Here is a 13660-nt window from a genome sequence, read left to right as displayed (position 1 = left end):
TGAATGACAGCAATATCTGGAAGAAGGAACACAAAAAGCTGGAGAAGTACCAAGGGCTCAGAGAACAGCTCAAGAAGATGTGGAGGGTGAAGATATCAGTGGCCCACTGGTAATCAGAGTACCCGGTATGGTGACTTCCGTCTAGGTGAGTGGCTCCAGCAGATCCCGGGAACAACATCGAAGATCTCTGTCCAGAAGAGTGCAGTCCTGGGAACAGCTAAGCTACTGCGCAGGACCATCAAGCTCCCAGGCCTCTGGTAGAGGACCCGAGGTTGAAGGACATACAGGGGCGAGTGGGGAATTTTTTAGTTTTTTTTTTTTTTTTTATCTCAATAGATAACATGGTTGTGTATAAGTGATCTTGTATGATTAGTGCTTTCTGGGACAAATGTCTTTATTATATCTCAATTATAAGATTATTCACACCAAGAATTTAAAAAAGATAAAACCTTGAATGTAGTCTTTTATTTTGATGATCACAACAAAAATGTAAGCACAGCAAGAGTTGAATGAGTTCAGCAAATTCTAACCTTTATCAGTAATACAGAAGCCATTTTAATAAAGGTGATGATTTTTATTCACATTTTATTTATTTTATTCACACAGTTTCTTAATTTTCCTTGTGAGCTTTTGTCAACAGTAAGGCAATAAAATGCATTGCAGAATAACTGACAGGCTGGTTTTATTATCTGCGACATCATGTTGAGTGCTTTTTGACAGTAAAGACAGTGCTTCATTTCCAGCAGAAATACTGAATAAATAAGCAATCTTGTTAATGAATATTCAAGCAATGTAATCTTTTTATGTCTGGTGGTGTGACTACATGACTAAGCCTTCTAATTCATTAAGAAGGTGTTGGCTACTTCTTAATGAATTAGTTAATGGAGAACTATTTGCATGTTAATGAATTCCTAATGCCATGTATGACAAGAAAACTGTGTTTGTATATATTAAGTGTTTTCTTAAAGAAAATTTTGTCCCCAGAATGATTGGGAATGTTGTGAAATCCTTTCTATATTTAAGCTTTGAAGTCATAGTTCTATATCATTTCTTTTAGATCTTTTCTTTAATCTACATATCTCAATAAACTTTTCTTTCAAACATTTTGTTAAAGATACATTTCTCCAGTGGTACAGACATTTTAATAAACAACACTCTCTCAATAAGGTACATTCAATCCCACTTGAAGTCTTGTCCTACAGTTTCATAGAATTTGATGTTAAATGGTCTATAAAACTCCTGCAGCTGTTCTATGACCTCCTCCTCAATCTGTACATGAGTCCTGCCCTTGGATTTACCGAGGCATCGTGGCTGGCTGCTGCTCTCTGGTTTCTTCAGGCAGGGGAAACCTTTGGTTCGATTAAAGTAGAAGTGTTTGTCTGTAATAATTCGTTTCAGTCCCAAAAAGTCCTGGACACGTCCCATTTCCCCTGCTGGATCTGTTATCAGTCGCTCACCGCTCACAAAGTGCATTTGCGACAAGCGAAAGTATTGCAGCCAGTTCTCCAGGTGCACAATATACATCCCAATCCGAATGGCATTCCAGGAAGTATCAACAAGACCTAAGCTTCTGTTCTTAAAGGCCAGCTCTTCAAACGTGGGAATGTCAGGCTTCTTGGAAAGCGTCTGTGTGTAGTCAGAAATGGCTCTTGTGACCGGGTTACGCACCACAACGATCAGCTTGGTCTCATGAGACATGCTGGAAATGCGTCTGGGAGCCTCTCTGGTAACAAAGTAGCTGGGAGTCTTCTCTAATGTGATCTGGCTGTCTAGTGTGCGTGGCATTAGTCCCCTGGGAGGAAAGACAAAAAATAACAACACATGAATGAGTCACCAGGAGTTGTTATTTTCATGTCCAGGAATATTTCCACATGCTTTTATGTTTTATGACTGAAAGAAAAAACACACACACACACATCTATCTTAGGTAGAAGTTTAATTGCTGCCAGTTGGATTACAGAGCTAAAAAAAGTGGGTGTTCAAATATTTCTAGGCAAGCAGCAATTCCACAATGAGGAAGATCCAAAATCTTTAGTTAAGCATATTGTCATTGATAACAACCAAAACCAAAAGCACAAATTATGCATAATGGCAAATTAAAATTTATACTTAGTGTGTCTCTAATTTTTTTTTTATTATAGATATAAAATTATTCCTCACAATTGACAAATATGTCTTTTTTGGTCTTGCATTGAAAATATTAATTCATAATATAAGGAAAGAAGAAACAAAAAAAGCATTCATTAAATGTCAATGTCAAATCTTACTGACTTTTGTATAACAGCAAGAGAAAAATACAAAATATTTAAGAGCTAACAAAGAAAGTTGTCCGTCTTTTGCACTGCATTGTTAAAACAAACACCCAAATAAACACGGTGTGGATGTATTTGTTATGCATTCGATGCTGACAGGACAGCTTGTACAACCAAAACATGCATCATAATTATCATCATCATGCTGCCAAGATAATGGCTTTGCAAACCACAGGCAAATGATTTTATTTGTCCTATTTGTCACAAGAGTTTCCCTTCGCAGTGTAATATGTCATTCTGCTTTGGCACTTTGGTTCAATAAAAGTTGATTAATAACCATCTGGTGTTGGCTGTTGAGACAATGGATCCCCTGTTCACGATTCAGAAATCATCCATACTTCTCTATAGTTATGTCTTTGCTCTACATATTCAAGTGACTGCTGTAGCTTTGGCAAAATAACTCACCAATTTGATAGGAACAGCTCCGAGACAGTTCTTTTAAAATAGCCTTTTATGTTTATTATTACAAATGACAGAGCACCTGAAAACATAGCATTAATATTTTGTGTCTGCAACATGTTTGATGTTTGGCGGTTAGGACAAATGCTGGGTTGATGACATGTTAAAAAGAATGCTTAAATGTCATTCTCTTAAATGTCTGTACTGTAAATGTCTGTGAAGGGTCTCAGTCATCCAGGTCATCGTAGTCTAAGGAGCTTGGGAAAAAAAGCGTTTGGGCTTATTTAAGTTTCTTGATGACGTTTCACCTCTCATCTGAGAAAATTCTTCAGTTCTAAGAGCAATTGGTGGAGAGTCCCAGATGAAAGAAGCCATCTACGTCCACTGTGAACCACCCTGCTTGAACAGAGGGGGTGGCTCACGACACCAACTGTCTGCCATCTATGTGGAGATAAAGTATCGAATTTCAGGAGCGGGACAACGCCTCCAAACATGTTTCTTCCGGTTCTTATCTATATATGTTCCCCCAGTTCTACAAGCTGTTCATTCTCGTTTATGTGCCAATTCTTTAAATTCTTCACTTCTATTTAGTACATGGGGATCTGCTAGGCCCGGGAGCCACCAGCAGTCCCCTTCAAGGCCTTCCCCAAACCGCTGCTCAATTCACGTCCAAGCCATTCACCTTCATCTACTAAAATGCTGTCTAACCTAAAATGAGGACATGGGCCCAGCTAGTGAAAATCCAGCTTTGAGATCCCTTCCCAGACACCTTAACACTCACTCACACATTGGGTCATTTGTTCTCAGTAATTCACATAATAGGGTGGGACAAGGTCTCACAATCACCTGAAACCTTGGATGATTGTGACCAACACCCGTTTTTACACCTTGGCTGTGATTAGGCAGAGGGACAACAGGGAGTCCAAGACCCTCTTAGCGACACTCCCAATAGGGCTTAAAATTGGGGACTCGCCACCAATTGCTCTTAGAACTGAAGAAGCTTCTCGGGTGAGAGGTGAAACTTCTTGAAGAAACTTAAAGAAGTCCAGACACTTTTCTTTCCAGCTCCTTAGACTCTGTACTGTACATGAAATCTTAAAACAACACACACCCAGATATAGTGTATGCTGTAGAAGACTGCACCGGGACACCTAAACCTCCAGGAGCTGCTCGTCTATGGAAACCAATGCTGTGAAGTTCCTGGCATGCATTTTTTATCACAGATGTTAATGCAAGAGGAGGTTTCAAACTCTGCAGTTGCTGGGCCAGCAGAGTACTATGTAACTTTATGTTGTCTTTTACTTTGTTGCTGAGTTACTGTGCTTCCTTACACCTTCCAGTTTGCAATAATACCACTTACAGCTGATTGTGGAACAGCTAGGATGGAGAAAATTTCATGGACTCACTGATCACAATGATGGCATCCTATCCCAGTACCACGCTCAAATTCAGTGAGCTCTTTAGAATGATCTATTCCTCCACAGGGCAGACTGCATGGTTACTGGCTTGATTTTTGTACACTTGCTGCAATAGGACTGAAAACACCTGAATTCAAAGATTAGGGATTCTGGCCCAGTACTCTTTTATCCACATAGTTTATGTGAAGTTGTGGTTGACACAAAGTTCACACAGAAACAATGCTGAAACATCAGTAAAATGTTTAAAGATTGTAAAGTGTCAAACCCCAACTCCATTGTGTGGCGCTAATTAAAACAAACGACAGGTAGTGAGAGATGTTCAAAAAACACGGACATTAACTTCAGATGTTGGCGGGTCAGAAATATAGAGACCATTTTTTGATGAGCCTTGAAGCCTTGGAGAATGCTTTCTGTTTGCTAGTCTTCAACATTCATTTGCATGAGTACTTAGAACACACACATAACATACTGATATGCTTCATGACTGGATCATCTGCATCTGTGGAAAAAATACTATCTATGGTATTGTGGTTAGTAATTAGCCACATTTAGTGTCCATATAACCTCAGTAATTAGGTTCTGGACATGGCAAAAATAAACGTTATATTTTTGATCTGCAAGTCCAGCACAGTGCTGGGGGACTTTAAACCATGTTACATAGCTACATTCTCAGCATGTGAATTGGTTTCTGGATATCAGATACATTACTACACAGTTCTGATGATAAATATCAAACTTTCTTTATTATAACCAGAGGAAGGCTTCGATTAAAACCTAACCTTTCTGAAAGCCTTTTCTTTCAAGGTAGGGGTAGCCATAGGTTACCTCTACAGTCTTGGAATTATTGATCCATTTAGTTTTATTTATGAATCCTTAGTTGTTGGCTCGGGTGCCTCGGGGCCACCAGGGAACTATTAATCTTTTATAAGAACAGCACCTTCCAAGCAAACAGCTTTGCTACACACTGGAAAAATAAATAAATAAAAATAAAAAAAAAGGAGGTGCAGAATCTAAAGAGATCTTCAGTTGTCTTCTCGAACAAGTGTTTTTGTTATCTGATTTGTCAATTCCTTACATTTTTACCACCCTCAGAGATGAACATTGTGTAGTCGAGAAATAAATTCAATATGCACTGGTTAAAAACTGCAATTTAATATTACACAAAACTGAACATTAACACATACAGAGAAAAGGGCACATAGTGTTTACTGTGCAAGCATATACAACTCTTTTTCTGTAGAGAACATGTTAACGCCTTTGCAGCGCAGGAAGAAGAGGCTGGTACTGTGACATTTATGAAAACGATAAGGATGTCCAATTTAGAAGATATTTGACAGGGATTTCTAACTCCCACTGGTAGTGAGCCTGTCTTTTAAGCTTGTTTATTCCCAGTGAGGCGCAGGACTAGACATGGATATTGTATTGACAAGATCTCCACACATCACATTGTCTTTTATTTACAATTTGCTTTGAGTTTCTTCTGAAGGAATACATTTATAGACACAATTTTTAAACTGTCTTAATAACACTACTTGTAATATTATTTTTATTTTAATAATTAGTCCTAATGTGCTGCACCAGTGTCTTTTACACAAGTGGAATGGCAGCTCAAAGCACAGAAAATTGATCAGTTATTTTTGTAGGCTATTTATCACTCAGAATAATAATGCATTGGATTTATATAGCTCTTTTCAAGGCACCTAAAGCGCTTTACAATGCCACTATTCATTCATTCACTCGCGCATTCACACACTGGTGGAGTGTGTGTCAGTCTGCCCTGGGGCAGCATAAACTCTGAAAACAAATCTGCTAAATCTCAGCTTCCCTCAGACTTTGACTACGGCATGATGGCAGGATATTTTAACATCCCTCTGCCACTGCACAATCCTTTCCATAGTTTATATTCACATTATTTATAATGTACAGTACTTCCTGGATATTATCTGACTGCCAACTGCGACACTGACAGTCAGTCTGCCCTGGGCGAGACTGCCATATCGCGCCATCGGCCCCTCTGGCCAACACCAGTAGGCGGTAGGGTAAAGTGTCTTGCCCAAGGACACAACGACCAGGACAGAGAGCCCGGGGATCGAACCGGCGACCAGCGACCTTCCGGTTACAGATATACTTCCCAACCCCCTGAGCCACGGTCGCCCCAATACTTGGTCAATAACATTAATTTCACATTGATCTGCTAACATACAAGTGATATTTCCCCATTTTCTTTATTAGTCAGGAGGGTGTCAAAACTCAATGGTCTAAAAATCTTGCTGTTTTAAAATTATCAGAAAAAAAACAAAAAAAACACCCTCTGATATGTTCTAAATGTTTTAGAGACAGGTGTGGGTTATATATGTGTATGTGCTACAGTCTTGCCTTGTTTGCGTGTTTGCTTACACCTTCAACACATTCATTGTTATGTGTTCATGGTGAAAAAGAAACTGTGGCTGCAGAACCAAAGCATAGCTACCTGCTGCCAAGAAGAGAGTGTAAATTAAGATTTTTTTTAAAAGTGCTATATCGTTTAAAGTTTTAAACTTAACACTGATCTATGACTCACTGTCACTAATATGTACGGAGGAGGTCAGGAGACCAGTGCATGTCTAGCCATATGTAAAACATCAGAGGCTCTGTCATGGTGTGGGGCTGCATTTCATCCAGTGGTGCTGCGACTCTTGTAGAAATTGAGAGAATTATAAACACAAAGAAATCCTGTCAGACTTGGATCCACCATGCAGTACTTCCTGGATATCATCTGACTGCCAACTGCTTAATTTTTCAGAAGGGTGATGATCCCAAATACACTGTCAGTGGAAATAAAGCACACCTGGATACACACGATGAAACAATAAAAGGCAGCCAACATCCAAAAAAGAGCTTTGAATGTGCTTCAAGAAGCCTGGAGAACTATTCCTGGAGACTACGTAAAAAAACTACAAGAAAGCTCGCCTAAGAGAACTCAGGCTGTGTTGAAGAATAAAATTGGACAGAGCAAATATTGACTGTTAAGCTTGTTAGAATTATACAAACTCTGTTTTCACATTATATGCCTATATGTCATTCTATTTTTGCAGATGTTTAAGTTTTTTCTGATATTTTTTCATATTTTTCAGACTTTAACAGTGTTGGAAATCAGCCATAGAGCTATACTTAACTACTTATAGCTTGTAGATCAGGTTGATTAAATCCACAAAGAGCGCAGAGTACTGGAGTACAGCATAGGCCAGCCGATCACAGTCTGCTCACAAAGAAAAATCTACTGGAGCTCACAAAACAAATTATCATGTGTCTTATAAGTCATTCGTTTTTCATATATATGCACCCAATCTTAGGTGCTCGATTCCACTTTAACCTCTCGTGATGCTCAAAAGAGTGAAATGGTATGTCACATTTTATGTGAACCTGAAGCAGGAAGACCAGGTAAAGAGAGAAACATGCTAAATATTTTTTATACTGTCATTACCTCTAAATGGAGTTTGAGATTTTTGCCAAGAACGCCCAACTACATTAAACCTGCTTTGTAGTACACCGCTATGCTTTTTGTTTCTAATAGGAGTAATCCACCAACCAGATTAAACCACATGGTCTACTGGCGTTTTTCATTTGTGACCTGCTTCTCCTGTTCTGGTCTTTTGTTCAAGACAAAAGGTTTTTACTTGAAAATGCACGTAGCTTTTTAAATAAACATGTTCACAGAGAAAACACTGCAGTCAGCCCCATGTTAAAATCACATTAACATTTGAAAGGTGCTAATGCATGCAGCATACATTTGCAATCAAATACATCTAAAACACATCTGAAGATGGTCTGACTCACGGTGATAGGAAGGTGTAAGTGTAATCAGTGTAGGTTTAATAGATTCTTCAGATATTACATCCAACATTATGAAAGAATTAAAGTAATGGATTATTTCCTTCCAGTATTAGAAAGTAATGACACTTGAACAAAATGCATTTTCTGCAAATGCAATCATTGGAAAACTTTGAAATAATGAATACATGTTTAGAATTTTAGGTTTTAATCTATTTCTTCCAGAAAGATTTATAAAATCTAGATGAGTGGTAATAGTTCTATATATTTTTCCCATCAATGTGTGCTGGGAGGTGTTCAGCTGGTTTAGTTAATCTCAGACATGGATGCTTTCTACCTCAGCTTTTGTGTACATGTTCTATGAGCCCAAAACCAGGAAAATGAGACGAGGCCATTTAAAATATATCTTCAGGGAACATCTAGAAATCTATTTCAGAATTGAATAGGGCTGATTTCCCAGCCTGTACAGGATATCTCCACCAACTTTTCTCAGGCCTGAGTGGAAAGCATTACACCAGCAGTGAGTGTGATTCCTACTAAAACTATTCAGGCTTTTACAGTAATTGTCATTAATGGATGAATAAATCTTATATGAGTTAATTATTGTTTTCTGAGGGAATTTCTTGAATGAAGCACAATTTGTTACCAATTATGAAACAAATTGTGTTTTTTCTTCATTATCTGTTTACACAGGATTAGAAAGACAAAACAAAATTATTTTTTACATTTATCTTCGGCTTTGCATCCTCCGACTCTCACGTTCTTTTTATGATTCTTTAAATAATTACCTGATGTTTCATCATATTGTTTAACTAGCTATAACTTCAGCCAGGGAGCAAAAAGTAAAATCAAATAATCAAACAATGATGGTCCTCTTTTATATATTAAAATCATAACCATTTAACAGGGACGCTTTTATATTAGTGAGATATTTAGAGAGATGTTAATCATGAACACTGGAGCAAAGGTTTATGTCCAAGTTTATTTGTCTGGTTATCACACAATTCGGTCGGGTATGGCTGATTTTTAGCTGAAACAGACTGAATATTTTATTTTAATAAAGCATACACCTTTGCTCACTTAAACACACAGTAGTGGCAGACTCATTTGTGTGTCTCTTCATTACCGAGATAGCAGGAATCAAGCCCGAAGGAGAATATGCGATACCTGAGGCAGGTGTCTGAACCCGTCATCAAAAATTGTGCTTTTCAGCGTTTTTGTTTTTTTACCCCCTCACCATACCAGGAAACTATCAGCACTGCAGACGGCATGTGAAATAAAAAGATAAAACTGAGAGTTCCTGCAGCAGCAGGTACGCAAAAGCTGCTCACGAACTCTGTGGATAATAATTATTTGTAACTACAAAATATATAGATTTTAATTCCCCTAGACTTGCTTAGGGGGCAGTCACTGTTTCTGAAAGTTTGAATCAAAATGCTTCGAACTAAAATACACTCCCATTTGAACACTTTGCTTTTTGGACCTGCGAACACAAACACATGCACAAAAACCCAGACACACACCTTGATTAACTGACATTTGAGTGAAGTGCCTTGATTGATTACCACCTTCTCACTCAGAATAAGTAGTAAATTCTTTGGGGGTAATTTGCAATCTACTTCACAATTCTTGGTCAAACTTTAAGTCAGGATGCATTACAGTCTTGGCTCTGACATTTTAATCACTTCAAGAAAATGAACTCATGGGTGGAAGATCTGCTCAATACAGTAAATGAGGCCGGCTCCTGGAGAACATGGATGAAAGCTAATTTGTTCTGGATGCTTCAGCACTGCATTTGAATCTGCAATTGCACTTTTTTTTTTTTAAATTAATTAAAACATTCAACAGCTGATTTAATGTAATAATGTCACAATAACACGTTTTCACTTCTTACCAACACACTTATAATTTTAAAAGCACTGACTTAAATGATTGAAGTGGTGACATTTAGAATTTGTGCTGGAGTTGGTCTTAGAGTAACTTCTCTGACCATTCTGGTAATAATTACAATGTCAGTATGAGCGTCATATAAAAATGAATTTTGAAAACATTACAGACGAGCACTGTGGTAGAATATTAATGAGAAAAGGAAGAAAACACAGAAATGAACATCCTTTTGCATCTCTTATCTACAGCTTTGTTGGGGTCAACTGCAGAAAGCGCGACAGTCACTGCCTCTCATTAATGATAGTCTAAATATTAAAGTGAACCTGAAAAAGCTTGCTGGCTAGTTTGCTCAATGATTTTCTCTGTTGGCAATGTGGAAGAAGTGGGTTTGGACTCCATGCTGAGTTCCCCCCAGATGCTGCTATATCATTACAAAATTAATAACCTAAAAATATGAACATCTTCATTTGAAGTACCAAGGATTCCCTATTAAACCCGGGTACAGCATTTGCTTGTTATTATCTGTTTATATATATATATATATATATATATATATATATATGTGTGTGTGTGTGTGTGTGTGTGTGTGTGTGTATGACGGAGAATAAAATCAAGATTTTATCCTTTCATTTTGCCACCCATCACAAGAACAGCAACTGTCTGTGGTCAACTGCAGTAGGCCAGTGGTGCAGTATATGTAAGCACTGCCCTGTGCAATATGCAGCTTTGTTGTTAAAGTTTATTATGTTACAGTTATTAACATATCTATTAAAAAATTTATTACCCTCATCCTTATGACTATACTATGCACTGATAACATAAAGATTTAAATTAGGTTATCCCAGACTGCTTTCTATCAATACTGCATAATTCAGGACCAAACAATTACTGCACAAAAATACAAACATAACCTCTCTGAAGTCTTTAATTGGAAGTTCAATTTTTCTACACTACTTGGATTTTGTCCCAGTATTGTAAGTTCTGTATTTCTGTAGTGCTTTCGGTTTTGGTTTCATTATTATTCATAATTTCTGATTAATATAAACATATAAATATAAACATTTCGATTTCCTGTTGGTCCTCTTTCTCATCTAGTATTTTCAATTTCATTCTTGTTATTTTAGAAATATGTTAAATTGTTATTAAAATATTATATTTCTTCAGTTTCACTGTGATTCTATGTTCTTTTTTCCCAATTGTGAGCCTTTAAGTTCTTGTTGTAGTTGAGTCCCAGTTACTGTTACATGGAGTTTGTTATTTGTGTTTAGTTTCCTCAGTATTCCTTCCTTCCTTCCATTAGTTTTTTCCTGTGTCATTGTCTTGATTGTCTACACCTGTGTTTAGTTTGCCACAGCTGTCACCACTTCCCTGATTGCCCGTGTGTAAACAGGCCTGCCTTTCCTGAGGCTTTGTCACGATATCTGTTGTTATTTCTGTGTGCCACCTGAGGGGTATATATTAAAGATGATTTCATTCTGTTAGCTGCTTTGACAAAACCGAAGATCCCAGTGAGAGATAATGGGTATAACAACAGTGGTTATCAGCTTTCTCACTTAAACTGAGTTTTCTGTTTCAGGCTCTGAGCATGCTCAAATAGAATAGGGGGTTTTCCACATGTTATATGACTCTGGTTTCTATGAGTGCCACCTACTTCAATCAGAGATATTATCACATGATGATAAAATGGTAATAAAATGCTTTAGAGAACACATAAAAAAAAAAAAGTGTTGACAAGAAATTAATGCCGGAGGAAATCTTTAATCTTGGGCTTTAAAACACAGTGCAATTTAAAAGAAAGAAAAACAAACAAACATGTTAATACTAGATAACCATTTTAATCCTGACTGTTTTCTCTGTGCTGCTGTTTCTTTCTAAAGTTATGCTTGCACATTCAAGCTCTGAAACTATAAACTAGATACTCTTAAACATTAAAGGTGATTGAGTGTGCTCAGCTCTGACTTTGTCCAATAGCATAATAAAGATGTGGAAACTGCTTCACTTCTTTTTGACAGATCAAAGTACAACGAATGCTACTGACGGAATAGGAGTTCTTGGTGTGTTTTGTGTTCTAGCAGCTCCAATTCCAGCAGGGCAAAAGAGACTTATCACAAGTATACAAACCTTTACACATTTCCTGCATCGTTAGCTAAATATGTACAAATCCCACTGATAATGTGACACACAGTTTTTGCAGGTGTAACTTTACAGGTAGGCCTCATCTCTGATATTGATGGTTCAGCTTAGCAAATTAACTATATATTAAATCTATATTTTGCTTTGAACACACTGTAAATTAAAAAATTAATGAGAACATGGCGCATCTAGCCACATGTATTTTTAAACTGAAACCCTGAACACACAATCTCCTCTCGACCATGTTATGTGTATAGTATAGGATACCCTAGTCATTTAGCCAGGAAATAAAGAACACATATGAGACAGAAAAGTCACACTAGCAAGTTATATCAAGCTTTAAGCCATTCAGTCTTCCATCTTAGTACCTCCCTCTGCCAAGTCATGTTTCTTTTTTGTATTGTTGTATGTTTTGTACTTTCACCAATACTATCATCAATAATACCTATTCAGTTAGTAAAAAATAATTCCAATATTGTCTCCATTTTATCATCATCATCATGATGTAACGTCTCTGATTGGAGCAGGTGAAATTAGGGATCATTTTGTGAAGAGTATGAGTCATGTAAAGAAAAACACCCCTTGTGATGTGAGTGGCACAGAGCCTGAAGCAGAAAGCCTAGGTTAACAAATGGTTAGATAGCGCTGATACAATTCAGCAGAATTTAATTTAAAACTGTTAATGAGGCAGCAGGCCTTTATGTGTGATCCTGCGTGTGTGCTATACTGTTAATAGGCTACAAAGTGTATAGCTGCAAATTGCTGTGTCATTTCCAGCACAGAAAGACTGAGGCAAAGAAAGAACTGATCTTCTCCAGATGCGCTTTGTTGAACAACTTAAACTTCCAAAGAGCAATGCAGGTTCATCAGGGATGCAGACCATCAGAACAAGTAAAGGTCAGCTTTGAATCATCTCCTTGTGAACAATCAATGAACTCAGAATGTATTACTGTCATTTTACCGTGGCTTGGACTTAAAAAAACACTACTGCGTTTTGCCAGTTCAACATAAGTTCTCTGTTCATTCTCTCAGTGAAAATATAAGTGCATCTGCAACTTGTGCATTACTTATATATACCGTAGTCAGCATACCAGATGGGGAATTCAGAAAGATTAAGCCAATGCAGAAGTTTCTTTAGTTTATCTCTGACTTAATTAAGATAGCAATAGTTGTGCTGTACCTGCTCAGTCCATATTTCTCTTCTGCTAATGGAGTTGACTTGGATTGTACTTAACAAGCCAACCTTCTTTCCTGGCTAAAAACACACCCCTTTGAAGTGGGTGGAAGGAGTACTACAGCCACAAAAATCGCAACAATCAGTTGGGCATGACAACCTGGGAAATTGCTGCAATTTTGTCTTGGATGCAGTTTCGGTAAAATACAGCTACTTTTGAACCGGTTTGGTTTGGTTGAACTATTCTGTATTCTAGAGTTGACCTTAAAGATTTTTTTCCTTCTTTAAAACTCATACCAAACTGTTGTTCCTGGCTGGCAGCTCCATTTTCAATCCTTTCAATCCCACTGAATGTGGAGATCTTTGTCCAACATATCCACTATCCCTCCTCTGCACATTTCAAAACCATCTCACTCTTGCCTCTCTAACTCTGTCTCCAAAACACTCAACCCAAGCTATTCCTCTGAAACTCATTTATATTCAAATCTCATCGCTCCCACTGCTCCCAGTGAAAACCTTAACATCTT

At 37.6% G+C, this 13660-nt stretch overlaps 1 protein-coding gene across 1 annotated transcript in view; it reads right to left on the bottom strand.

Moving 5' to 3' along the window:
• Positions 1 to 288: 288 nt before the first annotated feature.
• The window catches only part of hs3st2 (heparan sulfate (glucosamine) 3-O-sulfotransferase 2), a 29457-nt gene continuing 16085 nt past the window's right edge, over positions 289 to 13660 (bottom strand). Inside the window, exon 2 of the mRNA XM_085157509.1 lies at positions 289 to 1792. Within this exon, the coding sequence (XP_085013635.1) occupies positions 1174 to 1792 (619 nt within the window). The 3' untranslated portion in view covers positions 289 to 1173. The remainder of the gene's footprint in view (positions 1793 to 13660) is intronic.

This window comes from Neolamprologus multifasciatus, chromosome 4, assembly GCF_963576455.1.
Source record: "Neolamprologus multifasciatus chromosome 4, fNeoMul1.2, whole genome shotgun sequence".
Classification (NCBI taxonomy): domain Eukaryota; kingdom Metazoa; phylum Chordata; class Actinopteri; order Cichliformes; family Cichlidae; genus Neolamprologus; species Neolamprologus multifasciatus.
This window is presented reverse-complemented; position numbering and strand designations above follow the sequence as displayed.